The sequence below is a fragment of the Sus scrofa genome, chromosome 7 (assembly GCF_054392235.1).
Source record: "Sus scrofa isolate SSC_HxYL_T2T_F1_AM1 chromosome 7, Sscrofa_HxYL_maternal_Yorkshire_Landrace_v2.0, whole genome shotgun sequence".
Classification (NCBI taxonomy): Eukaryota; Metazoa; Chordata; class Mammalia; order Artiodactyla; family Suidae; genus Sus; species Sus scrofa.
The window spans coordinates 16,321,204-16,340,803 of NC_139389.1; the positions used below are offsets into that span (position 1 = coordinate 16,321,204).

Consider the following 19,600-nt stretch of genomic DNA (forward strand, 5'->3'; position numbering starts at 1 on the left):
GCCGAGGCCTAAGAAATGCTTCCAGGCAGTAAGACAGGCAGTCTTAGGACTCACCTTATTTGGTTCTCTCAAAAATCGTAGCCCTGCACTGCCCTTTGTTCCTTGTCTGATGATTGCTGTTTCATATATTTTGTCAAATTTTAATGCTTAATGTTTATAGCATTAAGACAACTCTTGTAACACTTACTCCTTCATGTATAGAAATGGAAATCCTCACATTATTTCTTTTTAATTAAAATTACATGTTGTTATTAATATGGCAAGAGTCCACAATTTGTACTGGATATTACACATTCCTCTATAGAAACAGGCATGTTGGTGGATATAGTTTTAATTAGCATGGCTCTATCAAGTTATAGAGATGATTATTGGTATGTATGTCATTCTGCTGTAAATATACTAAATCAGCTTTTATTAATACCACCTGCAGATGTTTGTAGTACTTTGTTCTTAGAAATTTTAAATTGAGGAGGTAGTTGACTATTAAATCCTTGATGTTTGAGGTGTGTATCTGATTCTTTTCAAGGCACAACCATCAGCTTTTCTGTAAAACTTGCAAACTTTTAAACATGTTTTTGTCCTAGGAGCATACTGTACCCGTGCATTATCTAGGGATAGCACTTACCTCTTTCTCCCTTTTTTGACTTTTTTATTTGCCGGAAAGCATCAATATTTTCTGATCTGTGATGTTGTACCTGGAAAGGGCACAAGTTGTAAAACTCACTAGCCCACTTTTTGGTCATTTGCTAATTATAGTTAAAAAGCGTTAAACTGATCTGAATTATTCTATTCATCTTTATGGTTACTTGGTGTGTGGGTAGTAGACTTTTAAAGATGAGCTTATTTTCCCGCTTCATAAGAGAGGATGCTATTTTCACTATTTGTCTTTCTTTCTGAAGATGTAGCGGTGGTTTGCCATCTTTGAGGACTCTTGAGTTTGTGGCACATGTTGGTTCATTGGACATCAGCATAAATGATGCTCAGTGATGGGCTGTGACCCAGTAGTGGTACTTAGGCTCTGTTGGTTGGGAAGAAGGAAGAAGCAAAAGGAGATGTAAAAGGCCGGCACCATTTCCTTTCCCTCTAGGTGCTTCCAGGTAGAAGGCATAAATATGTTACTGGTCTTGGCTTCCTTTTACTTGTTTCTGTTTAAACATGTGAGCCTTGTTTCATGCATTTTGGTCAATTATAATAAATTCCCCCTCCAGAAAAAGAGCTAACCAATTTTTTAAAGAAAAACTGGACAGTGTCATTTTCTATTTCTTTTCCTGTCCCTTCTTATATACTAAATGGGGTGATTTGAGAATTCTCAAACTGCTTTGAATATTCATGAGTTTAAACTTGAGAGTATCTTCAAACATGGGGTTCTTGAGAGCTTTCACTAGCAAGTATAATACGCACCTTGCATATTCATCACATGTAGGAGTTAAGAGGTGCTCAACCTGTAATTTTTGCTCCTTTAACTCTGCCCAATGAGCTTGAGCCTCTTACAACAAGCTCTGTCACCAGTGGTTCCCATTTTACAATTCTTTTCACCACACATCCCTCATCCACTTCACCCCAACCACACTGACCAGTTTGTGGTTCCCCGAGAGCTGTAAACATGCTCGATCTGGGTCTTGGCACTTCCAGTCCCTCTGCTGCACGTGCTCTTCTTCAGGGCACTGATCTGCGTGGCTTGTTATGTGGTTCATTCAGGTTTTGTGGCATCATGCGTCCTCCTCAACTATTCCCTGTCAACAATAGCAATGTTCTTTCTTACCCACTTTATCACTCATTCCTTTCATCCTGCTCTCCAGCATGTTGTCAGCATTTACTTTAAATTGACAGTGTATTCTCTATCTCTCAGTTTATTGTCTCTCACTTGAATAAATTTCATGAGGGCAGAGACCTTTTCTCTAAGATGTAGAACAGTGTCTGGCACATGATAATACTTGACAAATACTTGCTAGAAGAAGAAAGAGTGAAGGAATGAGTGGACGAATGAATGGCGTTAATTTGTATGAGGACACCTACTTGATGTACCTTCAAACTGAACATAAGAATGTGATAGAGAACAAACAACTGTATTTGATGTTTAACTACTTGAAATATTGATTTATATTCAAAGTAAAAGTTCCTTAATTATAACTACAGAAATTTCAGGTTCTATTTGACTATATATTCAGTGGAGTTCACTTTTGAGAAAGATCTTTAGGACCAGAAAATATTAGTCATAAAATTGTTCTCTTCTTTTAAAAATTTAAGTTCTGTTTCTTCTTCATTCTGCAGTTGAGTTCAGTGGCCAAAATAACACAAAATCTTTTTCTTCCTTATTTTCCTTTACACTTTAAACCATTCTGTGGCTCTTTAAGTGTGTCTTGGAATCTATATAAATTTCTGTCCATAGCCACAATCAGCTCATATTAGTCTTTTCTGAAAATAGGTACTACATTATAGGCATCTAGGTATCTTCTGCTTTCCTCTTCCCATTTCCTTTTTTATCTGTACTGTTTATACTGCCGGGAGTTGATCCTGTTGTAATTTTTTTTTTTAAGACAAAATAACATCTCTTCCCACATCCTACTGAAACACTAGAGGGTCCTTACAGACGCAGTTGTCTGTATTCTCTCTGAGGGTATTTAAAAAGCCAGTATATGGAGCAACACGCACTGGTGTTAAGAGAAAAACTTGGAGTTCCCGTAGTGGCTCAGTGGTTAATGAATCCAACTAGGAACCGTGAGGTTGCAGGGTTTGATCCCTGGCCTTGCTCAGTGGGTTAAGGATCCAGCATTGCTGTGAGCTGTGGTGTAGGTCGCAGATGCGGCTCGGATCCTGCATTGCTGTGGCTGTGGTGTAGGCCAGGGGCTACAGCTCCGATTCGACCCCTAGCCTGGGAACCTCCATATGCCGCTGGTGCGGCCCTAGAAAAGCCAAAAAAAAAAAAAAAAAAAAAAAGAGGAAAACTTAATCTGCCTCATTGAGGCTTATGGACAATTTTAGAGACGGGGCGGTCAGATGCCTTGTTTTCAAAAAGCATGTCATCCTTTTGTGGTGTTTAGTTTGTTTTTTGCTTTCGTTATTTCCAAATTCTTGTAGAAGTATGGAAATAAGGAATATTTTATCTGATTATGACCTTTCAAAAGAAATAAACAGGCTGTTTTTGTTTAGCAGCAATATTATCAATTTATGCCAACAACTTTTTTTCTATGTATAACTGTAATTGCAATGTCAGATGCTCTGGAAATACTATCTCTTTGTTAACTGTTATTATTAAAACACTAAAAAGATCATTTTAAAGTTTAATTGTTTTATGGGTAGTTGATCCATCTGAACTTACATGTGAGTAAAAAGTCTTACCTCTAAGTAAAAAATGTTTGTATTCACTTGCCATACTATCCATTGATTACTATAAGGTAATAGAGAACTTGAGGATGTTCAGAAACTATGCAGCATGCTTTACAACATTCAGGCTGCATTTTCATATTGTCCAAAGAAAATTCATTTTGATATTTCTTTATTGTCTAATGCAGAACCTTGTACACTCCTGTCTACACCCTGTGTGTGTGTGCATGTACCTACATGTATGTTTATATGCACATGTGTGGGAACAAAGAGATGCTTATCAGCCATTATCTGAATTATACTTAATTGGCATTTTTACTGATCACAATCTTATTAAATCCATTGATTGATGGAACCAGAGTGTAATACTTCCTATGTGCTGTACACCATAATAGATCCAAAGCATAAATGTATTAACAAGGTTTCTGCATCTCTACGTAGGAGATGCTTGCATCCTATTAGAAGATACAAACAGTTAAACTTATAATTACAATGCATTGTGATACAGAATTTTGTACAAGATGCTTGGACGCACAGAAAAGGAGTGTCCGAAGTAGGATGGTTGGTTAGGAAAGTTTCCTAGATGAGGTATTCAGATGCAAAGAAGAGTGGAATGTGTTTCAGACAGAGGAAGCAGCATGTGCCAAACGTAGAGTTCTAACTACAGTGTTGTATAGCGTTCGGTAGGTAGTGATTGTATTGTGAGAATATGGAGAGAATGTTCTTGGTCTTGGAAACTATATGATGACATGTTTAGAGGTGAAGTACCATATAATGTTTGCAGCTATTTCTCAGATGGTTCAGGACAAACAAAGAAAAACAAAATATGTATTTGTGGATGTGGAGACAGTGCCCACGAATGTGACAAAATATTATTCGTGAGTCTAGGTGAAAGAAATCCAGGGATAAATAGTACTACCTTGATTAAGTTTAACCTTGTTCAAAATAAAAAGGAAAAAACCCTTCTGGTTACTAATAAACTTTTTTTTTTAAGTTTATAAAAGTAGTATAAACATGATATAATTGGAGAATTAACTGAGTAACAGTTGTCTTCTATGGTGGCCTATTAATTGAGTATTTATCAGTAATAGATGAGTGTTCTGTAAAAGATAGCCTTTGATTGGATCTGCTCTGATGCTCTTTAATACAACTATTATTGGAGACCTTTTTATCTAAATAGAAAACATAAAACCGCTGAGTGCCCAATAATAGGATTGGAAAGGGACCGAAGGAGTTATATTGTTTAATTCACTATTAAATGAATAAGCTAAAGAGATAGAAGACTGCCTTATGTATATGATTACTTAGAAACAATGCCATTGAAGATATTTCCATGACCATTCAATGCTTAAACAGAGTCGTATTCATTTCTGAATTGTCTAAGATTATTTTTAAGAAGAAAGAGCCCATGAAAATCTAGTTAATATATACAGTATGACCCTTAAAATAGAATGGGGAATTAAGAGCAGAGAATGTAATGCATAATAAACAACATAGGGGTTCCCGCTGTGGTGCAGTAAGTTAAGAATTTGACTGCAGTGGCTCAAGTCACTGCCAAGATGCAGGTTCAATCCCCGCCCTGGTGTTGTGGGTTAAAGGATCCAGCATTGCAGCACCTGTGGCATATGCCACAGGTGCACCCATAAAAAATAAATATAATATAATATAATACACAGTGCATGATTAATTCATATTCCTTATTGGCTATAGGAGAAAATGGAGAATAAAGGCTGGGATGGATGGTAGAAAAAGACTCCTGGATGGAATTGTAGGAGGAAAGGAAAGGCAAAGCTAGTAATAGCACAAAATGGAAGAGAGAGAACGTATCTTCTGAGAAAGAAAGATGTAGCAGATTTTTTTTTCTTTTTTGCTTTTTGCTTTTTAGCACCGCACCCACGGCATATGGAGGTTCCCAAGCTAGGGGTTGAATTGGAGCTGTAGCTGCTGGCCCACGCCACAGCAATGCAGGGTCCAAGCCACGTCTGCAACCTATACCACAGCTCAGGGCAACACTAGATCCTTAACCTACTGAGCAAGGCCAGGGATCGAACCCTCAACGTCAGGGTTATTAGTCAGATTCGTTTCCCTTGCGCCATAACGGGAACTCTAGATATAGCAGATTTTGAGGTGATTTTTTTTTCCCGTCATTTTGCCATTTCTAGGGCCGCTTCTGTGGCATATGGAGGTTCCCAGGCTAGGGGTCGAATCAGAGCTGTAGCCGCCTGCCTACACCAGAGCCACAGCAACACTGGATCCAAGCCACGTCTGCGACCTACACCACGGCTCACAGCAATGCCGGATCCTTATCCTTAACCCAATGAGCAAGGCCAGGGATTGAGCCTGCAACCTCATGGTTCCTAGTCGGATACGTTAACCACTGAGCCATGACAGGAACTCCCAAGATGATTATTTTTTTAATTGAAGTATAGTTGATTTATAATGTGCTAGTTCCTGGTACAGCACATATCAGAGACTAGTATGTCTTAGCTAGTACAGAAAAGTGATTCATTTTTTATGTAAAGATAAATAAACATGCATAAATTTATATATTTCGTATATATTCTTTTTCATATTTTTTTCTGTTATGGTTTATTACAAGAATGGAACATAGTTTTCTGTGCTATACAGCAGGACCTTGGGGTTGATTTATTTTATGTTTAGTAGTTTGCTAATCCCAAGCTCCTAATTTATCCCTCCTCACCGCTTTCCCCTCTGGTAACCATAAGTTTGTTTTTTATTTCTATGACTCTGTTTATATTTTGTAAAAAAGTTCATTTGTATCATATTTTACATCCCACATATAAGTGATATCATATGGTATTTTTCTGTCTGACTTATTTCACTTAGAATGATAATCTCTAGTTCCATCCCTGTTGATGCAAAATGGCATTGTTTCATTCTTTGTGTGGCTGAGTAATGGTCCATTGTATATTTGTATATACCACTTCTTCTTTATCCATTCATCTCTCAGTGAACATTTCGGTTGCTTCCATGTCTTGGCAACTGTACATAGTGCTGTTACGAACATTGGGGTGTGTGTATCTTTTCGAATCATAGTTTCTCCAGATATATATATGCCCAGCAATGGAATTGCTAGGTCATATGACAACTCTATTTTTAGTTTTTTGAGGAACCTCCATATCATATCATTTTCCATAATGGCGACACCAGTTTACATTCCCACCAACAGTGCAGGAGCGTTCCCTTTTCTCCACATGAGGTGATTTTTTTTTTTTTTTAATTATGTTTAGTTGATGTAGGTTTTCTGACCATCTAGTGTCCTTTAAATATTAATACCATTAAATGCTGTTTATAAAGTTTTTATATTTTTGTAATCTCTGTTTTTAGAGATTCTACTCAATGGAATAATTAAAACAGTTTATTACGGTGGAAATTTTCCCCAATGATAAATCAAGCACTACTAGAGAAATATCACTTTTCTGACCAGATGAAGTCAGTCTTCACCCATATTTTATAATGGTGAAGCTTATACATGGGAAAAATTATAATGAGTCAGAATCTTTTGAAATTGAATTTTGGCAAATTTTGGCTTTTCAGAAAGAATTTTCTTTGTTGTGAGACTGTTTTCCTGAGGATATTATCTTTATTATTTGACCTTTTATGTCTTCTACTTTTTCCATCCTCTTCATCTCAGATTACTGTAGAGCAGAGATTAGAATCCAGCTGTTGAAGTTGCTCTCTATTGAGGGGAAAATAGCATTTCAATTATAGGCTGGTCTGTAATTACTTGGGTAAAATGATAATGGATTCTAATAACTAAGCTTTTTAAAGAGTTTTACCTTGTAAGATGCACTTCATTTCTTCCTAGTATTTGCCGTCTTTATTTTTTTAACCAAAATTAATACAATGAAAGGATGATGTATGATCTTATGAACCTAATATGCATTGGAAAAGTCAGAGTCAATAATTTTAGGAACATGAACAAATGTCAGGTGAACAGTTTAGGAAAAAGTTAAGATTTCTCCTTGAACCCTTAAAAGAAGCTCGTTTCTGCCTCCCATGTTTATGCCACTACTTTCTTTCTTTTGCATGTATTTATTTTTACAGGCATGGGAGTTTTTCTACTGGGCATTCACTTTTCTTATCTCAGTTCTTCCTGCCTGCTTCTCTTTTTCATTTTCATGTGTTTGTTTTTCTGACGTGTGTTAATCAAAATCCATGCTGTAGTGCAGACTGGGTCTGTCTCCTTGGGGTTGACATCATATCCATTTCAAGCCAGCTCATTCGCCCTTCGTTTTGGATTCTAAGGCTGCGTTCTCCAACACCCACTCCCCTCCACCATCACCACTCATAGGAATGCATGTGAAGTTCACAGGATATCTCTCAGTGTCTCCTTGCTGGCTCCTGAGTAATAGCCAATCTTAGATCACAGCAGTTTAATGATGACTCCATATCTGTCATGAGCTGGAAGGGCTGCAGGGCACATAGTAGGTAAGGGACTAATAAATGTTTAATGGACGAATAAAGAAATGAATGTGCACGGGAATATAGCTCATAACTGAAGTCCTTAAGGAATGAAGCTGTTTAGGCAAGCACTTCTGTCCATAAGTGTAACCAATTAAGTTTGCAGATAGAAGCATGCATGTATCCCAATATCCATTAGTGATTACAGACCACAGCCTTCTGTTTCCCTGGTGAGTTCATATGCACGCTGACCTGGCAGGAACTGCTTGCACCATGAATAATCACAAGACTTCGAAGGGAAAAGGATGTCAGGCATGGGGATTCCACATGGAGCCTCACCTTTGCCATGAAATGGCTTTCTCTATCCTAAATCGGTGAGGGGTCAGCTCTCATTAGAATTAATGCTTGAAACATAACCTTACAAAATGTGAACCTCCTCACATTAAGAGCAAATTTTTGGATTGACTCGGCAAGGCACAATTCTTTTCGAGTCCAAGGATTTCACATTTTGCACATGTTTTCTCATTTCATTGTGTCTTAAACTGGGTTGCTGTTATAACGAGCATTTTAGCAGCCTTGATCTTGGAGACATCAAGACCATTATTCCTGTTGTTGCTGATTTAGTGTTACAGCTGCTTCCTCTTTCTGTGATTTAATTTGAAGTTTCTGCCCACCAGGGGGCTATTGGTCCCCACCTATGCAGCTCTAAGAGCTGGCTGCTGTTTGCTGCATGGATGTTATTTCCATTCCTATTCATAGCGATTTTTCCCCTTCTATATTCATCTAGCAACAGCAAGGCACTGTTCCAGGAACTCAGTCTCTCTACATAAGGCGTAACATGGAACCATTTGGATGGAAAAATTATAAATTAAAATTATTCTGTTCATTTTAAAATATTCATATTGTGTTGCTCAAATGCCAGTAACTGGAAAATCATGGATAATGTCCTGTTTTTATAACCTCTTTCAGAATGTTTTAAAATCCGTTTATGTTGTTACTTAGCCATCTCTTTTCCTGGAGTGGATTTTGTGATAAGATTAAAAAAAAAAAAAAAAAGGTTGTATGAGTCCAGCGTCTAGTGGCATATGTAATATTAAAAAAAGATGATACCACTAATTGCAAGCCATTTTTTTCCAATAGAAAAATATTTACTCCAAGTACAGAGAATGTTTATAAAATTATAGGGCTATGGAGATAGCCTGTGGACATGCCAGATTATTTATTTTGAGGATAAAACTTTTTATTAAATCATTAAAACTAAGCAGATGATTATTAATTTCTGAATCTACATATCTAAATTAAGAAAACCTATATATTCGTGACATTACTGATTTTCAAATACTAAAAACATCGCTAACTTTTAAAATGGAGCTGTATTTTGATGTCTCCTTTACTTTGGGGAAACTAAATTTTATTTCTGTCCTTATATTTTCCATGTTGTCTGGGTGTGCATGAGGATGTGCTTATCTCAGAAAGATAGTCAAGTGGGGAAAAGTGAACATGTTTTTATGTAGGTTGGCTAGTTTTTTGACAAAGTAAATGTATCTCTTCTTCTAAAGGACACATAATGATTGGAGATCTTAACTTGATGTATATTTTTCCACCTCTGTGGAACACATTAAAGAGAGTGAAGATTTTTTTCCTTTTTGCTTCTTTCTTCTGTACGTTTCAAGTTCACAGTCACATAGAAGCTGTGGTTTTATTTGTTGTCTCTCTCTTGGCTAGGAATATTTAAATGTATTTTTGAAGTTCTTCTGTCAACTACAGACAATTTAAAATTATAATTTTAAGACTCTTCCTAGAAACTTAGACTTTTGGTTCCGGCTGTTGTCTTTGTTTGTGTGCCTTGTGTGTGTGTGTTGAGGTTCTTCAGAGGCAACAAATCATGTTAGTAAGAACAAATTTCACAGGCCCATTTCATTGTTTATTTTAGCCTTGTGAATCATTTGGCCTTTTAACATAGGCTAATCCTTTAACTGAATATGCATTCTGAAAGATTCTGTGTGCCCTGAAAGCTTGGGTGGTTCTTGCTAACTCTGCTTTATTTATTTTAAATAATACGAGGTGATCCAGAAATATTTCCTCTCAATTTTTGCAGGCTATAATGTTTGAAGTTAGTATTCTTTGTGGCAACAATAACAGCGAAACACATATCCATTTTCCTAAAGTTTGATTAATGGAAAATAGGATGCAACCTGTCCTATTTTTAGTACACAGATTTCCCAACACAAATACTTAGTTTATACAGCAGCCAACTTCTTTGAAGGCAGCGATCCAGTGTACTCTCTTCCTAATTGAAGACAGAAAACAAAATTAGTACAGTTGCTGTAGGAGAAATGGGTACCTCATAATTAATAATTTGTGAGTTAAGCCTTAACCACACTTGACATTTTTCTTTGTATCGGTAACAGACTGATTAGTGAGTTAACTGCTGATAGTACCTATTCTGTGGAGTGACTGTTTTAGTTCTGGGGCTTATGCTGTTCAATAGAATAGGTATTCTGTGTGATGGGACTTAAGCTTTAGTCTTGATCAAAGCGCTTTGGAGGAAGCATGGTTGAACTGATTGGCTGTAAATGTTAATCACTCCATAGGACGCACTGATAATTTACAGCATTGTTGTAACTCTCTGGTGTTCATAAAATGAACTTAATAACCCAGCGCCACTGCGGGATAATCTGCTTTTTCTCTGCAATTGAATACCCAGCCTGCCTGCATAATAGTGTGGAGAAATACTGCATTAAAAAGAGTGAGCAGCTGTAAGATGAAGGAAACAGCTCTGCCACAGATTTGTTAATTATCTCCTTTGATTCGCAGAGGGTGTATGTGAGATATGGTTGACCAGCGAAGACACAGGGGCTTATGGCAGAGATATCGGCACCAGTCTCCCCGCGCTCCTGTGGAAACTGGTCGAAGTGATTCCTGAGGGAGCAATGCTGAGACTTGGCATGACAAATCCACCCTACATTTTAGAGCATCTGGAGGTAAGGAAAAGCACCCCGTTTCCATGCTGACCCAGACATGAACCAGTCCAGACAGCATGGCAGCCTCAGTGCCATCACAGGAGCTTCATTTCAAAGCACTTTCGGCGAGTTCCTGGTGGCTTAGCAGGTTAAGGATCCAGCGTTGTCACTGCTGTGGCTCTGGTTCTGTCCCCGGCTCTGGAACTTCCATATGCTGTGGGTGCAACCCCCCCAAAAAAAGACACTTGCACAATTTTTTGTGGTCCCATGTTAACGAGACTGAACCGGGAATTTCACGTCTCCTTCTTTGTCAGTCTGCACATCTTACTTTTGCTTCCTCACCATGGATTAAAGTTGCCATCTTGTCACAGTCCTTTGTTTCTCCTTTGTAGCGCTTCAGTTTTCCAGTGCACAAATTTGCCTCCATTCCTCCGTCGATAACCCTTGTCTCTTCAGAACTGCTGCTATGTTGCATTGATTTGGCAACCAACTGAGAACATTGCATTATCTCGACTACTATTTGCCCTACCAGTGAGGATACTGTGCTGTCAAGTTTAAAGATGTTTTCACTTTCATCCCTTTGTCTGGTAGTAGAGCTGAGTGAAATCAGAGATGTCGAGCTTGGTATTCTTCCACTTGATTCCCTTGTTTCCACTGTGAAAAGAGGAGTTATGGTCACATGAGATCCCTGGTTTCATTTCTGTGCTTTGCACGGATCAGGATGCCTACCCTCAAGTAGTTTACCATTAAGCTAGAGAAACATGCACAAGAAACTGTGGTACTTGATGACAAATGATGCAATAAATATAAGCAGAGAATATGGGCAAGGGAGTAACCACTGAAAAAGTACATACTAGGATCTAAGATTATTACTTGAGAAATAAGATTATATTAGGCCCATAGTTAAGGATAAGAAATGTTGCTGGAACATCATGGGCAAAGTATGAAAATAAGTTACTTGTATTTTTAATCTGTTGTGTTATTTGCAATTACTTTGTGCAGAAAAATAACACTGAAGAATTCCAAAAGCAAGTATAGTGGCTGAAATTTATGCATGAATACAAACAAAGATTCAAAGAATTAAAAGATTATTCCTACTGATTTGATTTGCAGCCTGTACTTACTGAGGTTGTTGCTGAAAAGTCACCCTAACATCAACAATGTATTTTAGAAATTCTGAAGAGTTCCTTGCCATCTGATCACAAGTTATAAATATATAATGAAGAAATTTAGCAATTTCAATTTTGTTATTCGCATTTTCTTAGGCAGATCTTTTTAGTAAAGGTGTGTGGTTTACATGTTAACTTCAGTCCAATGTACCGAAATTATGATTTGCTGTTTAAAAATAAGTTGCGGGGGAGGGAGTGGGAGGGATCGGGAGCTTGGGCTTATCAGACACAACTTAGAATAGATTTACAAGGAGATCCTGCTGAATAGCATTGAGAACTATGTCTAGATACTCATGTTGCAACAGAAGAAAGGGTGGGGGAAAAACTGTAATTGTAATGTATACATGTAAGGATAACCTGACCCCCTTGCTGTACAGTGGGAAAAGAAAATTTAAAAAAAAAATTAAAAAAAAATAAAAATAAGTTGCAGAGGTGTTCCTGTTGTGGCTTAGTCGGTTAAGAACCCAACTAGTATCCATGAGGTTCGCTCATTGGGTTAAGGACCCAGCATTGCCACAAGCTGTGTATAGGTCCTGGACATGTCTCAGATCTGGCATTGCTGTGGCTGTGGCATAGGTGGCTATGGCTCCAATTCGACCCTAGCCTGAGAACCTCCATATGTCACAGATGTGGCCCTAAAAAGACAAAAAAATAAAAAACAAAAATAAATAAAAATAAGTCTCAGGCATTTTAGTTTTTACTTAACCCTTTGACCTGGCACTTGAAAAAGTGTGACTCTGTGAAAATCAGATATACTCAGAGCTGTAGCAGTCTTGCTATGTTTGTAGTAAATGTGAGACATCCATCATGAAGACCAGGAGATGTGCTAGATATATGGTGGGTAGGAAGAGGAGTAAGCCTTGCCAACATACAGCTGACGGGAGTTCCCACGATGACACAATAGGATCAGCGGCATCTCTGGAGCACGGGGACGCAGGTTTGATCCCCAGCCCTGCACAACGGGTTAAGGACCTATTGTTGCCACAGCCGCAGTGTAGGTTGCAAACTGCAGCTCAGATCTAATCCCAGGAACTACATATGCAGCATGACAGCCAAAAAAGAAAAAAAAAAAATGCAGCTGATAACATTCCAATTTCTTTGGATTAAAAAAATCAGAGATCAAGCAAAAATAGCTATAGTCAGAGAAGTTCAAGTGAGGAGTAAATAAAAGGAGAAAAAATAATGTATTGGCTCTGAGATGAGTAGCCTAATACCTTTTGGAATAAATTCAGCACTTTAATTGCAAGATAGCAGAAACTAATGTTGCATTTATAGCAAACCCTTATGCTCAGCACCAAAGTAGTGCCAGAGTTGTTGACCTCCAAATAGATGCTCCGGAAGAGCTGCTGAAAATCAACAGAAGATGCTAAACTTAGCTGTTCACCTTACCTGGAAAAACACCAGGTATTTAATTCACAGGTTATGGTTAGAGTGATTGTCATAACATTACCTTGTTAAAATTCTTGCTTTAAGATAGCTATAGTGTTGGCCTTGTCATGTCTGTCTCAGGACCTGTCCTACTCTGTAGTGGCTCAATGAATGAATAAATAAAAGAATGAATAAAGGAAGAGCCTTCTTCATAAAATAAAACTGCAGAGTCCACTCTATTAATGTGAACTTCGAGGTCTTCACATTCTGGCCAGAGGAGGCAGCACAAGATCACAAAGAAAATGTGCTTCAAGGTGGAGAGTTTGTCCCAGAGAAAACCACCGCTCCTCTGCCCTTGATCAGCAGGGAGTCACCCTGTCCTGTTGTGCCACACCAGGGAGAAAGCAATCCCGAGGAAACGGACCCCAGTGAAACAGAGCAGCAAGGCTGCGCAAGAGTAAAAGACCCGAGCACCTGGAAGCGCTCTCTACGTCCTCCTTTGTCCCTTTTGCCAGACTTGGGCACGTGGGTGGTTCTTCTCTCCTCCTCTGAGTGGGAGAGCCTGAAGCTCACCGGGTTCCACTAACACCTCCTTCTGTAACAGGAAGGGCATCATCTGAGCTGCACAGGCATCACTGGCTTCCAAGTGTGAAAATGGGCCTTAGGGAAGGAAGCCAAGCCAGGGAGCCTCAGCCCCCACCCTCCAATGCATTGTATTTCTCCATCTTCCTTGCACGAAGCCTAGACCACTGCAGAAATTATTTAGCTAAAGGGTGGAAGAGAGTTCATCAATAAGGAACAAAGAAAACACGAGAAAATCTGAAAATAAGGGAAATGAACAACACCAGTGAGTGACAGGTGATGATTTTTTTTCTAACTGTAGGGCTAGATGGAAGCCACCTTTGAATAACTACTCTGATGCTCAAATACCCTTACAGTGAGGGTTCCCAGCAAATTGTCTTCATAGGACCCAGCCTTCTTGTGTTTCTAGAAGGTACTTCACAGTACAAACTGTAATTATAGAGCACCTCACCAGGCTGTTTTTTTTCTTCTTCATTTTGTTCACTTCACAATCATCTGACTCTTGAGATTTCTTTCTTAAACTCTTTTATTAGTTTTTTTTTTTTTTTCCTTTAGTTCAGCAGTTTAAAGCGGAGATCATTTAAAGGAAAATACCAAAGTTTCTATCATTATTTGAATGTGTGGTATGGAAAATAGGCCTACTGGAAGTACATTTTATTAAATCTTAAGAACAAAAGATGCATATTACACTTAAGATGCACATTAAGCTTTTTATGGAGAGTCTAACATTATGTGTGGCACTTTAAATAGTAGATATCGAGTAAATGTGTGATGCATAAAAGGAAGGGAGGGAATTCCTTGGGCCTCGTGGTTAAGGATCCCGCATTGTCACTGCTGTAGCTCAGGCCACTGCTCTGGTGTGGGTTGATTCCTGGCCCACGAACTTTCACATGCCTCGGGTATAGCCAAAAAATTAAAAAATAGAAGAAGGGGAAGGAAAATTCTTAATCATCAACAAGCATGCAAGTTAGTCATCTGATTGGAACATCTACAACCCCTATATTTAACTTGTCACTGCCTCTTAAAAAAAGAGCGATTCATTTTAAATGATGACATAACTGACAAGGATAATCTCAAATGTATATTTACATATATGTGTGTGTGTATATATATATATATATATATATATATATATATGTTTATATATGGAAAACACCCTGGAATTGAAGAAACATAATTATAAGCTTATGTAAAACTTATTAAATTTGGATATGAGTCAGAAAGAATAGATGAAACTATTTTACCTCATCTCAAGTCTGTGATGCATCTTCATTACTAATAGGATAAAGATAAGATCCTGTGATGTGCGGAGTCCTGAACATGGTTTCTCCGTTGTGTCCCTATTCCCTCTTCCTTTTCCTGCCCTTATGATGCCTCCTGTATAGCCTGTATTTTTTAAACTATTTTATATTCTTGCTATTTTTACTTTCACTTTTTCTCATCTCATAACTTACTACATGATGACAGTTGGTAGTATTGAGTTAATCAGATATACTAATATTTGCTACTAGATATATTGACTAATATATTGCCCCTATTGTGGCAAATAAGAGATACATTCCCCTTGTGTTTGCTTTTCTATTGATACTGCTAAGAAAGTAACATTGGCATATTCCTCTGTAATGAACTGTGACCTTCTAGGTGGAGCCACTTGTGAATTTGATTACTCTTAAAACTACATTGCTTGCTTAGTTTTACCCTCTGAGTTGTAGGTAGCCCACAGCTAAGGTATTAATTCAGCCTGAACATAACACACCTAAACCCATCAAGGCATGATGTGGGTAGTGACAGTGATTCAGCGACTACTGACACCTGGGCACCCGAAAACACTGATAACGTTTTTCAAGACTGCATTATAATAATCATAGTAATAGCAGTATAGTTTCTCAGGTGCTTTTATTTTCTAAAAACCGTGCTTTATACGCATTCTTTCTTTTCCTTCTTACAATAAGCTAGCTGTATAGATATCATTATTTTATTTTATTGATTGAGAAGCCAAGTCTTTGAAAGCTTTAATAACTGGCCAAATTACATAACAAATGATTCTAAAATGTTTTTGACTATACTACATCCTCCTCAAGGATTTTCCCAGATACTTCCCAGATCCCTTTCATGTTTTGTTAGACTCATCCAGCATATATCTGTTGGCACCCATCATGGTGTATCACAGTAATTATTTACATGGAAATCCAGCAAAACTTAACATCTTAGGGAGAGGCTGTATTGTTCATCTTGGCATTTCAGTGCCTCTGATAACATGCACTTAATACATGTGTATGGAATGATGTGAGAGCGCTAAGTTTAGTTGTTCTTTGACCGCATGTCTTAAACACATTGAACTATCTTCGTATCTGGCTAAATATCTAGTTTTGAAAGAGTTTGTGGATGGCTGTCATATGTGTTTCTTGCTTAAGAGCCATACTTCTGTGAAGCTTTACTAGATGATGGGAGGAATCCGTCTAAGGGATAGGCTTCAGTTATTTGCCCTCCCAAAACATTACAGTAATAGATAGTATCTTTAGGACTACCTAGAACAAGTGAGTGCATTGTATGATTATTGAATTTGTAGATTTTCTAGGCTATGAGCTTCTTTCTTTCCCTTCCTGCTTCTTAGCTTCCACTGCTTTTTATAATCTCTATCAGAGAGTCAGCAGCGGATGGTCAAGGAGGAGAAATTAAAATCAGGCAATTTGTCTTTTCATTTTATGGGTTGACTGGTAGGGAAAAGATATTAAAGCTGTTGACCATTAAGGGATAAGGGAATTATTAGTGGATTTTTTTTTTTATCTAGGCTATTCTGGTTCTCCCTGTGTTATGAATAATTTAAAATAACTGCTATCTTCCTTTCAGATTCCCGTATGTCTTAAAGTCACATCTTATTTTTAGTGCATCCCTTATAACCTGGATCAGAGAGGACAAATTGATTCATGTGGAGTATAAATCCTTGCTGCTTAGCACTGTTCTTACATTCAAATTATAAATAAAGCAAATTGGTTATTTTTAACATATTTCACAGTAAAATGTTGCTGAAAAATACAGTAATATTCACATTGATGTGCTACCTTTTATTCAGCTTGAGTTGTATTTTTTTTTGCAAAATTTTATATGTCTGTTATATAAATGTAAGGTTAATCATAGTGATATTTTAAAAGTTTCATCTGTTTTTGGTTGAGAAATCTTATAGTCACTGTAACAAGTTAGTTTCCTGCTACTCTTAATTTTTGTATATTTAATTCTATTTAAATGGCCTTACATTCTCATATAATAGTATATTTAGCAAAATTAATTTATATGGTAAAAGACATTAGATATCTGTCAAGGACTTTTGCTGCATGGTAATTTATGAACATAAATAGTATGTTTGGCTTGGCAGACTTTTGAAAAATGGTTCATAGTTTTCAAAATGATAGCAAACTCTGTACCTGCTGGGCTTGTGTTTCATCAAAAATATAGAATTTCCAAACTGAAGTCAACAGTTCACATAGGGTATTTAATTTTTTTTTTTCCTTAAGGCTTAAACTTTCTAAAATAATAGAAAAATGTGCAAATACATTTGAACTGTTATATACAAAATTGTTCACCCTTTTGGTGACTAGAAAGGACATGATGATTTGTTTTGAGCAAGGAAATGGAAAGGAAAAACTTTATTTCTGCCATCCACTGCTATAGCTTTTGGGACTTGTCAGTGTCAATGTGCTTTAATGTGACTGTTGGCATCCAGGTTCTTAACTGATTAGAATCATTAGCACTTTGCTTCATTCTTAACCTGGCATTTGTGTATAGATTTCAAGAGGTCAGTGAAATCTCTGAAACTGGAAACCAAAGTTTGTGCATATTTGAAAATTTGGAAGATGAAACCTTCATCAAATATTAACAGGATTCATATCCTGGAGTTCCCGTCGTGGCTCAGCAGAAACAAATCCAACTAGTAACCATGAGGTTGTGGTTTGATCCCTGGCCTCAATCAGTGGGTTGAGGATCCGGCATTGCTGTGAGCTGTGGTGTAGGTTGCAGATGTGGCTCAGAGCTGGTGTTGCTGTGGCTGTGGTGTAGGCCAGCGGCTACAGCTCTGATTAGACCCCTAGCCTGGGAACCTCCATATGCCCTGGGTGTGACCCTGAAAAGTGAAAAAAAGAAGAAAGAAAAGAGAGGGATTCATATCCTTAAGAAAAAGCTTATCATGCCTGATTCTGAGAGCTGGAAGCAGCTCCCCTGGGAGGGAAAATGAGGATGGAGGTTATGCCCCAGCCCTGTTTGTGAAGTCACTTAACTCCTGATAAACCATAGTGTTTAAATGCAGCTCCAGGTGAGGGTGATTGCAGGCTCCACCCCACGTTCCAACTCTACTTCTTCCTGGGTGGATCTGGGTCTGAGCATCAGCCAAGATCAATCTGGCCTTTCTGCTAAAACATTTGCATCTCTGTAGCACTTGAACCTCAGCCTCTTAGATCCTGTGGCTTCAGTCCCTAATGCCAGCCCTGCCCAGAAGCCTCAGCTTTTCCTGAATTCAGTAGCCCCTCAGAAAAACTTCCATAGCTTATTACTTCTTAGCTACTGAGCTTCCTTTTGTCATACTCTGTCAGGGTGATTAAGCTTTATGATAACATGCAGGCCAAAGGACCCAGGGATAAAGGTGAACTCTTAAATAGATAGACTTGATCTTGACACATAACTCTTTGTTGCTGTCCTTGCAGCCACAGACTCAAACAGTTTTATTAGGAATTTCATTTTATGCATTCATCATCCCCATATGTTTTAGGGAACGGGGGAGGTGGGGGATGAACTGTTTTGTGGATGAATGTTTTTCTTGTTGGAAATATTGGTTAGCTCTTTCTTCTTGAGAAGGACAATGGAAAATGCCTTGTTTTAAAATTATGTTTATGCCTTCAGTAATTTGTACAGAGACCTACCCGCTGCACCTCACTGTTGCCCTCAGTTTGAGTTTAAATTACCAGCTAGCTTGGATGGGGTCTACACCCAGGATAGGAATATAGTGGTCAGCATATAATATGCTGTAATCCACTTTGTGGTAAAGACCACATGACCTTCACATGTACTCATATCATCACTTTTCTCTTGCCCTTGGCTTAAGTTATTGAATATTGTGCATTATATCCAGTGACATATTGATATCCATCCCCAAAAGAGGTAATCATTTTCCTGAGAGGAAAAGAACATAAGGATATAGGGGGATAAAAACGGTCAAGAAGATAAGTGAAAAGGCCTCAGTAAATGCTTTATAAAGAAACTGATGTCATAGTCAAGTATCTGGAACCATCTGTGTGTGTGTGTGTGTGTGTGTGTGTGTGTGTGTGTGTGTGTATTTTTAACAAAGCAAAACACTTTAATATTTCAGAATTATGAATATAATTCTAGAATACTAGGAGCCTTGAAATTTACATATTTTGATGGTGGCATACAAATATTCCTATTTCATCTTTTAAAAATTCTAGTGTACTTTTCTAAAGGAGGGCATTAGATATGTATATGGTTTCATTTGCATCTTAAAAGGCATTTCACACTGCCATTCCCCTGAATCCTTAATTGCACAGGAATAGCTGAGAAGGCTTCCATGTCACCTGTCAAAATCAGTATAGTTCAAACTCCACAATACACCATCTGTAGGCTTTATCTTCCTCATTAATTTAGGAAGTCAGTTATGCTCAAACCATTGAGAAAAGCTGCCTCTGACTTTCCTTCATAAGCACAGAGAATGACTAACCCATAAGGCAATCAATGTAGTTTTTTCTTTACACTTTTCTTTTGATA

At 37.8% G+C, this 19,600-nt stretch overlaps 1 protein-coding gene and 1 long non-coding RNA gene across 51 annotated transcripts in view; both read left to right on the plus strand.

The window, feature by feature from the left end:
* CDKAL1 (CDK5 regulatory subunit associated protein 1 like 1) overlaps nt 1-19,600 on the plus strand; it is a 951,913-nt gene that overhangs the window by 379,718 nt on the left and 552,595 nt on the right. For all 50 annotated transcript variants that reach the window (XR_014809698.1, XR_014809711.1, XR_014809714.1 and 47 more), the window contains one exon: nt 10,567-10,733. Coding sequence is in view for 34 of the 50 variants with exons in the window: in XM_005665623.4 (XP_005665680.2) it covers nt 10,567-10,733 (167 nt within the window). In the remaining 16 variants the exon portion in view is untranslated. The remainder of the gene's footprint in view (nt 1-10,566; nt 10,734-19,600) is intronic.
* Nucleotides 4,807-8,610, plus strand: LOC146401217 (uncharacterized). Its single transcript, XR_014809737.1, has 2 exons — nt 4,807-5,232; nt 5,510-8,610. It is a non-coding gene; the product is annotated as an uncharacterized LOC146401217 (long non-coding RNA).